General features: G+C 51.6%; 1 protein-coding gene across 2 annotated transcripts in view; it reads right to left on the reverse strand.

Moving 5' to 3' along the window:
* wwp2 (WW domain containing E3 ubiquitin protein ligase 2) overlaps positions 1 to 8,206 on the reverse strand; it is a 43,850-nt gene extending 35,644 nt beyond the window's left edge. The window contains exons 1-2 of one of the 2 annotated variants that reach the window (XM_083561288.1): positions 7,963 to 8,206; positions 6,650 to 6,730 (exon numbers count right to left, since the gene is read on the reverse strand). In XM_083561288.1, the coding sequence (XP_083417414.1) occupies positions 6,650 to 6,719 (70 nt within the window). In that variant the 5' untranslated portion in view covers positions 6,720 to 6,730; positions 7,963 to 8,206. Of the gene's footprint in view, positions 1 to 6,649; positions 6,731 to 7,690; positions 7,826 to 7,962 lie in introns of those variants that run through there. The other variant, XM_083561289.1, reaches the window with a different exon arrangement.
* Positions 8,207 to 10,604: the final 2,398 nt, after the last annotated feature.

A 10,604-nucleotide genomic window follows, 5' to 3' on the forward strand; every position in this document is an offset into this window, starting at 1 on the left:
CCACCCCACCCCACAATACACCCCACAACACACTCCACTCCACCCCACCATACACTCCACTCCACAATACACTCCACTCCACAATACACTCCACTCCACCCCACAATACAATACACTCCACCCCACCCCACAATACACTCCACTCCACTCCACCCCACCCCACAATACACTCCACACCACTCCACAATACACTCCACTCCACCGTGCAATACAATACACTCCACTTCACTCCACCCCCCAATACACTCCACTCCACCCCACAATACACTCCACTCCACTCCACAATACACTCCACTCCACCCCACAATACACTCCCCTCCACAATACACTCCCCTCCACAATACACTCCACCCCACTTCACCCCACAATACACTCCACTCCACTTCACCCCACAATACACTCCACTCCACCCCACCCCACACTCCACTCCACCCCACACTCCACTCCACCCCACAACACAACACACTCCACCCCACAACACAACACACTCCACAATACACTCCACTCCACCCCACCCCACACTCCACTCCACCCCACACTCCACTCCACCCCACAATACAATCCACTCAACCCCACAATACAATCCACTCAACCCCACAATACACTCCACTCAACCCCACAATACACTCCACTCAACCCCACAATACACTCCACTCAACCCCACAATACACTCCACCCCACTTCACCCCACAATACACTCCACTCCACTTCACCCCACCCCACACTCCACTCCACCCCACCCCACAACACACTCCACCCCACCCCACAATACACTCCACAATACACTCCACTCCACCCCACAATACACTCCACTCCACAATACACTCCACTCAACCCCACAATACACTCCACTCCACAATACACTCCACTCAACCCCACAATACACTCCACTCCACTCAACCCCACAATACACTCCACTCCACTCAACCCCACAATACACTCCACTCCACTCAACCCCACAATACACTCCACTCCACTCAACCCCACAATACACTCCACTCCACTCAACCCCACAATACACTCCACTCCACTCAACCCCACAATACACTCCACTCCACTCAACCCCACAATACACTCCACTCCACTCAACCCCACAATACACTCCACTCCACTCAACCCCACAATACACTCCACTCCACTCAACCCCACAATACACTCCACTCCACTCAACCCCACAATACACTCCACTCCACTCAACCCCACAATACACTCCACTCCACTCAACCCCACAATACACTCCACTCCACCCCACCCCACACTCCACTCCACCCCACAATACACTCCACTCCACTCCACGACACAATCCACTCCACTCGACCCCGCAATCCACTCCACTCCACCGGGCAATACAGTCCACGCCACCGGGCAATACAGTCCACTCCACCGGGCAATACAGTCCACTCCACCGGGCAATACACTCCACTCCACCGGGCAATACACTCCACTCCACCGGGCAATACACTCCACTTCACCCCACCCCACAATACACTCCACTTCACCCCACCCCACAATACACTCCACTCCACCCCACCCCACAACACACTCCACTCCACCCCACCATACACTCCACTCCACAATACACTCCACTCCACCACGCAATACAATACACTCCACTCCACAATACACTCCACTCCACCGCGCAATACAATACACTCCACTCCACAATACACTCCACTCCACCCCACAATACAATACACTCCACCCCACAATACAATACACTCCACCCCACAATACACTCCACTCCACCCCACCCCACAATACACTCCACTCCACTCCACCCCACCCCACAATACACTCCACTCCACTCCACTCCACCCCACCCCACAATACACTCCACTCCACTCCACTCCACCCCACCCCACAATACACTCCACTCCACTCCACTCCACCCCACCCCACAATACACTCCACCCCACCCCACCCCACAATACACACCACTCCACAATACACTCCACTCCACCGTGCAATACAATACACTCCACTTCACTCCACCCCCCAATACACTCCACTCCACCCCACAATACACTCCACTCCACTCCACAATACACTCCACTCCACAATACACTCCACTCCACTCCACCCCACAATACACTCCCCTCCACAATACACTCCACTCCACTTCACCCCACAATACACTCCACTCCACTTCACCCCACAAAACACTCCACTCCACCCCACCCCACAACACACTCCACCCCACCCCACAATACACTCCACAATACACTCCACTCCACCCCACAATACACTCCACTCCACTCCACAATACACTCCACTCCACAATACACTCCACTCCACAATACACTCCACTTAACCCCACAATACACTCAACCCCACAATACACTCCACTCAACCCCACAATACACTCCACTCCACTCAACCCCACAATACACTCCACTCCACTCAACCCCACAATACACTCCACTCCACTCAACCCCACAATACACTCCACTCCACTCAACCCCACAATACACTCCACTCCACTCAACCCCACAATACACTCCACTCCACTCAACCCCACAATACACTCCACTCCACTCAACCCCACAATACACTCCACTCCACTCAACCCCACAATACACTCCACTCCACTCAACCCCACAATACACTCCACTCCACTCAACCCCACAATACACTCCACTCCACTCAACCCCACAATACACTCCACTCCACTCAACCCCACAATACACTCCACTCCACTCAACCCCACAATACACTCCACTCCACTCAACCCCACAATACACTCCACTCCACTCAACCCCACAATACACTCCACTCCACAATACACTCCACTCCACTCAACCCCACAATACACTCCACTCCACTCAACCCCACAATACACTCCACTCCACTCAACCCCACAATACACTCCACTCCACTCAACCCCACAATACACTCCACTCCACTCAACCCCACAATACACTCCACTCCACTCAACCCCACAATACACTCCACTCCACTCAACCCAACAATACACTCCACTCCACTCAACCCAACAATACACTCCACTCCACTCAACCCAACAATACACTCCACTCCACCCAACAATACACTCCACTCCACTCCACCCCACAATACACTCCCCTCCACAATACACTCCACTCCACTTCACCCCACAATACACTCCACTCCACCCCACCCCACAACACACTCCACCCCACCCCACAATACACTCCACAATACACTCCACTCCACCCCACAATACACTCCACTCCACAATACACTCCACTCCACAATACACTCCACTCCACAATACACTCCACTTAACCCCACAATACACTCCACTCCACAATACACTTCACTTAACCCCACAATACACTCCACTCCACAATACACTCAACCCCACAATACACTCCACTCAACCCCACAATACACTCCACTCAACCCCACAATACACTCCACTCAACCCCACAATACACTCCACTCCACTCAACCCCACAATACACTCCACTCCACTCAACCCCACAATACACTCCACTCCACTCCACAATACACTCCACTCAACCCCACAATACACTCCACTCCACAATACACTCCACTCCACTCAACCCCACAATACACTCCACTCCACTCAACCCCACAATACACTCCACTCCACTCAACCCCACAATACACTCCACTCCACTCAACCCCACAATACACTCCACTCAACCCCACAATACACTCCACTCCACTCAACCCCACAATACACTCCACTCCACAATACACTCCACTCCACTCAACCCCACAATACACTCCACTCCACAATACACTCCACTCCACTCAACCCCACAATACACCCCACCCCGCAATCCACTCCACTTCACCCCACCCCGCAATCCACTCCACTTCACCCCACCCCGCAATCCACTCCACTTCACCCCACCCCGCAATCCACTCCACTTCACCCCACCCCGCAATCCACTCCACTTCACCCCACCCCGCAATCCACTCCACTTCACCCCACCCCGCAATCCACTCCACTTCACCCCACCCCGCAATCCACTCCACTTCACCCCACCCCGCAATCCACTCCACTTCACCCCACCCCGCAATCCACTCCACTTCACCCCACCCCGCAATCCACTCCACTTCACCCCACCCCGCAATCCACTCCACTTCACCCCACCCCGCAATCCACTCCACTTCACCCCACCCCGCAATCCACTCCACTTCACCCCACCCCGCAATCCACTCCACTTCACCCCACCCCGCAATCCACTCCACTTCACCCCACCCCGCAATACACTCCACTTCACCCCACCCCGCAATACACTCCACTTCACCCCACCCCGCAATACACTCCACTTCACCCCACCCCGCAATACACTCCACTTCACCCCACCCCGCAATACACTCCACTTCACCCCACCCCGCAATACACTCCACTTCACCCCACCCCGCAATACACTCCACTTCACCCCACCCCGCAATACACTCCACTTCACCCCACCCCGCAATACACTCCACTTCACCCCACCCCGCAATACACTCCACTTCACCCCACCCCGCAATACACTCCACTTCACCCCACCCCGCAATACACTCCACTTCACCCCACCCCGCAATACACTCCACTTCACCCCACCCCGCAATACACTCCACTTCACCCCACCCCGCAATACACTCCACTTCACCCCACCCCGCAATACACTCCACTTCACCCCACCCCGCAATACACTCCACTTCACCCCACCCCGCAATACACTCCACTTCACCCCACCCCGCAATACACTCCACTTCACCCCACCCCGCAATACACTCCACTTCACCCCACCCCGCAATACACTCCACTTCACCCCACCCCGCAATACACTCCACTTCACCCCACCCCGCAATACACTCCACTTCACCCCACCCCGCAATACACTCCACTTCACCCCACCCCGCAATACACTCCACTTCACCCCACCCCGCAATACACTCCACTTCACCCCACCCCGCAATACACTCCACTTCACCCCACCCCGCAATACACTCCACTTCACCCCACCCCGCAATACACTCCACTTCACCCCACCCCGCAATACACTCCACTTCACCCCACCCCGCAATACACTCCACTTCACCCCACCCCACAATACACTCCACTTCACCCCACCCCACAATACACTCCACTCCACTCCACAATACTACATACAGTCCACCACACTCCACACCACACTCCACACCACAATATACTCCACTCTACTCCACTCCACAATACTACACTATACACTCCCACACTCCACCCCACAACACACTTCACTCCAAAACACTACACCCCACAATACACTCCACTCTACTTTACTACACTATACACTCCACTCCACAATACACTCCACTCCACTACGGAATACAATACACGCCACTCCACTCCACTATACACAATACACTACACCCCACCCCCACAATGGTGATGGTGAAGTGATGGGAAGAAAGTGGTGTCTGAGGAGTTGAAGGGGGTGAGCAAGTGATAGTGATGTTGTGAAGGAGATAATGTAAGGAGGTGATGTTGGGGAGGTGATGAGGAGGGGATAAAAAGGAGGTGAATATGGGGAGGGGATAAATAGGTGATAGTGTGAGGATGTGATGGGGTGAGGAGGTGATGGTGTGTGGAGGTGATGGTGTGTGGAGGTGATGGTGTGTGGAGGTGATGGTGAGGAAGTGATGATTTGGAGGTGATGGGGTGAGGAGATGATGGGGTGAGGAGGTGATGGTGAGGAAGTGATGATTTGGAGGTGATGGTGTGTGGGGGTGATGGGGTGAGGAAATGATGGTGAGGAGGTGATGGTATGAGGAGGTGATGGTGTATGAAAATGATGAGGAAGTAATGGTGTGAGGTGATGGTGAGGAGGTGATGGTAAGGAGGTGATGGTAAGGAGGTGATGGTAAGGAGGTGAAGGTGAGGAGGTAATGGAGTAAGGAGGTGATGGAGTAAGGAGGTGATGGTGAAGTGATGGTGTGCGGTGATGGTGAGGTGATGGTGTATGAAAATGATGAGGAAGTAATAGTGTGAGGTGATGGTGAGGAGGTGATGGTGAGGAGGTGATGGTAAGGAGGTGATGGTGAGGAGGTGATGGTGAGGAGGTGAAGGTGTGAGGAAGCGATAGTGTGAGGAGGGGATAGTGTGAGGAGGGGATAGTGAGAGGAAGGGATAGTGAGAGGAAGGGATAGTGAGAGGAAAGGATAGTGAGAGGAGGGGATAGTGAGAGGAGGGGATAGTGAGAGGAGGGGATAGTGAGATGAGGGGATAGTAAGATGAGGGGATAGTGAGATGAGGGGATAGTGAGATGAGGGGATAGTGAGATGAGGGGATAGTGAGAGGAGGGGATAGTGAGATGAGGGGATGGTGTGAGGAGGGGATGGTGTGAGGAGGGGATAGTGAGAGGAGGGGATAGTGAGAGGAGGGGATAGTGAGAGGAGGGGATAGTGTGAGGAGGGGATGGTGTGAGGAGGGGATGGTGTGAGGAGGGGATGGTGTGAGGAGGTGATGGTGTGAGGAGGTGATGGTGTGAGGAGGTGATGGTGTGAGGAGGGGATAGTGTGAGGAGGGGATAGTGAGAGGAGGGGATAGTGAGAGGAGGGGATAGTGTGAGGAGGGGATAGTGTGAGGAGGGGATGGTGTGAGGAGGTGATGGTGTGAGGAGGTGATGGTGTGAGGAGGTGATGGTGCGACAAGGCAGGAATTTACCTTTTAATGTGAGCTGTGATTTCTCTGCGTTCGGCAAAACGCCGGGTCGACTTACACTGGCAGCTGCCATGATATTTTCACCTGAAACACACACACACACACAGAGTTATAAACTGAGCTCTTCACCATCCTTAAACACACAGTGATTTACTGTATGTGTGATCAACTTCTTCTTCTTTTAGCTTCTCCCATTAGGGGGCGCCACAGCGGATCATCCGTCTCCATACCCCCCTGTCCTCTACATCTGCCTCTTTCACACCAACTACCTGCATGTCTTCCTTCACCACATCCATGAACCTCCTCCTTGTTCTTCCTCTTTTCCTCCTTCCTGGTGGCTCCATCCTCAGCATTCTCCTACTGATATACACCATGTCCCTCCTCTGCACATGTCCAAACCATCTCAATCTCACCTCCCTCACCTTGTCTCCAAAACGTCTTACATTCGCGGTCCCTCTAATAAACTAATTTCTTATCCTGTCCATCGTCGTCACTCCCAACGAACATCTCAACATCTTCAGCTCTGCTACCTCCAGCTCAACCTTAAAATACTCCCCTCATCTTCTCAACACACTCTCCTCACTAGTCAACACATTTCCATCTTCATCCTTTACTGCTCTAACTTGCAGCACATCCTTCCCAGCTCGGTTCCTCTGCCTGGAGAATCGCTACAAATCCTTTTCTCCTTCCTCAGTGTCCAACTTCTCCTCCAGCTCCTCATATGCCTTCTCCATGGCTTCCACCACATCCCTCTTCACCTGCTGCTGCATCTCCTTGTTCTCCTGCCTACTTTTCCCAATTCTGTTTCTCCAACCTCTTTCTCCTTCTGAATTCATATGTGTGTTTAAAATAACAATTAGAACGAAAAATAATAAGTGATGGATCTTCCAGTGGTGTCTAAAATCTAAAATCTCTTTATTTGAATGATTTTTATTCTGAATTGATCAGATTCGGTATTAAATCACTTCTTTACCCCAAACCCTCATACTAACACTCAGAAGTGCGCTAAACGAGCACCACACACACACCAGCACAAAAACTAACCTTATATTCCTGTTTATTCTTTTATTATCCCTCTTTCTGTTACAGTGTCTCGTCGTCCTTTCGTTCTTTCTTTCTTTCTTTCGTTCTTTATTCATCACCGACATAAACACGGAAGCCGCATTAGCATTAGCATCTCGGCTACAATGTCTACCTTTCAAACTGACAAAACGCCTCTGTCACGTGAAACCAGGCACAAGGACATCATCACACACACAGGAATTAAATCATCACCAAGAAAAGAAAATCATAAAGAGGTGTTTTTGTTCTCATACCTTGATTTATTCTCCTCAGATCTGCTGCTTAGCTTTTCACTTCCGCCTCAGTAAACTGGGTCATGTGACACGCTGTGAACGGCGCAGTGCATTGTGGGTGCTACACTGATCCTAAAGTTAGCCGAGATGCTATTTAATAATAAAAAAATTATTTACAGTATACAATTCTTATCTAAACACCCCCCCCCTTCTCCAAACACACCTCCACCTCATTCACTTTCTTCTCCAAACACACCTCCCCCTTCTCCAAACACACCTCCACCTCATTTACTTTCTTCTCCAAACACACCTCCCCCTTCTCCAAACACACCTCCACCTCATTCACCTTCTTCTCCAAACACACCTCCTCCTCATTCACCTTCTTCTCCAAACACCCCCCTCTCCAAACACACCTCCACCTCGTTCACTTTCTTCTCCAAACACACCTCCTCCTCATTCACCTTCTTCTCCAAACACACACCCCCTCCTCCAAACACACCTCCTCCTCATTCACCTCCTTCTCCAAACACCCCCCCTCCAAACACACCTCCACCTCGTTCACTTTCTTCTCCAAACACACCTTCTCCTCATTCACCTTCTTCTCCAAACACACACACACACTCCTCCAAACACACATCCACCTCATTCACCTTCTTCTCCAAACACACACACCCTCCTCCAAACACACCTCCACCTCATTCACCTTCTTCTTCAAACACGCCCCCTCCTCCAAACACACCTCCACCTCATTCACCTTCTTCTCCAAACACACCTCCCCTCCTCCAAACACACCTCCACCTCATTCACCTTCTTCTTCAAACACACCTCCTCCTTATTCACCTTCTTCTCCAAACACACCTCTTCCTCCTCCCAACACACCTCCACCTCATACACCTTCTTCTCCAAACACACAACCCCTCCTCCAAACACACCTCCACCTCATTCACCTTCTTCTCCAAACACACCTCCTCCAAACACACCTCCTTCTCATTCACCTTCTTCTCCAAACACACCTCCTCCAAACACACCTCCTCCTCATTCACCTTCTTCTCCAAACACACCTCCTTCAAACAGACCTTCACCTCATTCACCACCTTCTCCAAACACACCTCCTCCAAACACACCTCCTCCTCATTCACCTTCTTCTCCAAACACACCTCCTCCAAACACACCCCCTCCTCGTTCACCTTCTTCTCCAAACACACCTCCTCCAAACACACCTCCACCTCATTCACCTTCTTCTTCAAACACACCTCCCCCTCCTCCAAACACACCTCCACCTCATTCACTTTCTTCTGCAAACACACCTCTCCCTCCTCCAAACACACCTCTTCCTCTTTCAAACACACTTCCACCTCATTCACCTTCTTCTCCAAACACACCTCCTCCAAACACACCTCCTCCTCTTCACCTTCTTCTCCAAACACACCTCCTCCAAAAACACCACCTCCTCATTCACCTTCTTCTCCAAACACACCTCCTCCAAACACACATCCACCTCATTCACCTTCTTCTCCAAACACACCTCCTCCTTATTCACCTTCTTCTCCAAACACACCTACTCCAAACACACCTCCACCTCATTCACCTTCTTCTTCAAACACACCTCCCCCTCCTCCAAACACACCTCCACCTCATTCACTTTCTTCTGCAAACACACCTCTCCCTGCTCCAAACACACCTCTCCCTTTTTCAAACACACCTCCTCCTCATTCACCTTCTTCTCCAAACACACCTACTCCAAACACACCTCCACCTCATTCACCTTCTTCTTCAAACACACCTCCCCCTCCTCCAAACACACCTCCACCTCATTCACTTTCTTCTGCAAACACACCTCTCCCTGCTCCAAACACACCTCTCCCTTTTTCAAACACACTTCCACCTCATTCACCTTCTTCTCCAAACACACCTCCCCCTCCTCCAAACACACCTCCTCCTCATTCACCTTCTTCTCCAAACACCCCCCCCCAAACACACTTCCACCTCATTCGCCGCCTTCTCCAAACACACCTCCCCCCTCCTCCAAACACACCTCCACCTCATTCACCTTCTCATCCAAACACCCCCTCCTCCAAACACACCTCCACCTAATTCACCTTCCCCTCCAAACACACTTCCTCCCCCTCCTCCAAACACACCTCCCCCCTCATCCAAACACACCTCCCCCTCATCCAAACACACCTCCACCTCATTCACCTTCTAATCCAAACACACCTCCCAATCCTCCAAACACACCTCCACCTCATTCACTTTCTTCTGCAAACACACCTCTCCCTCCTCCAAACACACCTCTCCCTCTTTTAAACACACTTCCACCTCATTCACCTTCTTCTCCAAACACACCTCCTCCAAACACACCTCCTCCTCTTCACCTTCTTCTCCAAACACACCTCCTCCAAAAACACCACCTCCTCATTCACCTTCTTCTCCAAACACACCTCCTCCAAACACACATCCACCTCATTCACCTTCTTCTCCAAACACACCTCCTCCTTATTCACCTTCTTCTCCAAACACACCTACTCCAAACACACCTCCACCTCATTCACCTTCTTCTTCAAACACACCTCCCCCTCCTCCAAACACACCTTCACCTCATTCACTTTCTTCTGCAAACACACCTCTCCCTGCTCCAAACACACCTCTCCCTTTTTCAAACA

This window comes from Silurus aristotelis (assembly GCF_946808225.1).
Source record: "Silurus aristotelis genome assembly, chromosome: 14".
Lineage (NCBI taxonomy): Eukaryota > Metazoa > Chordata > Actinopteri > Siluriformes > Siluridae > Silurus > Silurus aristotelis.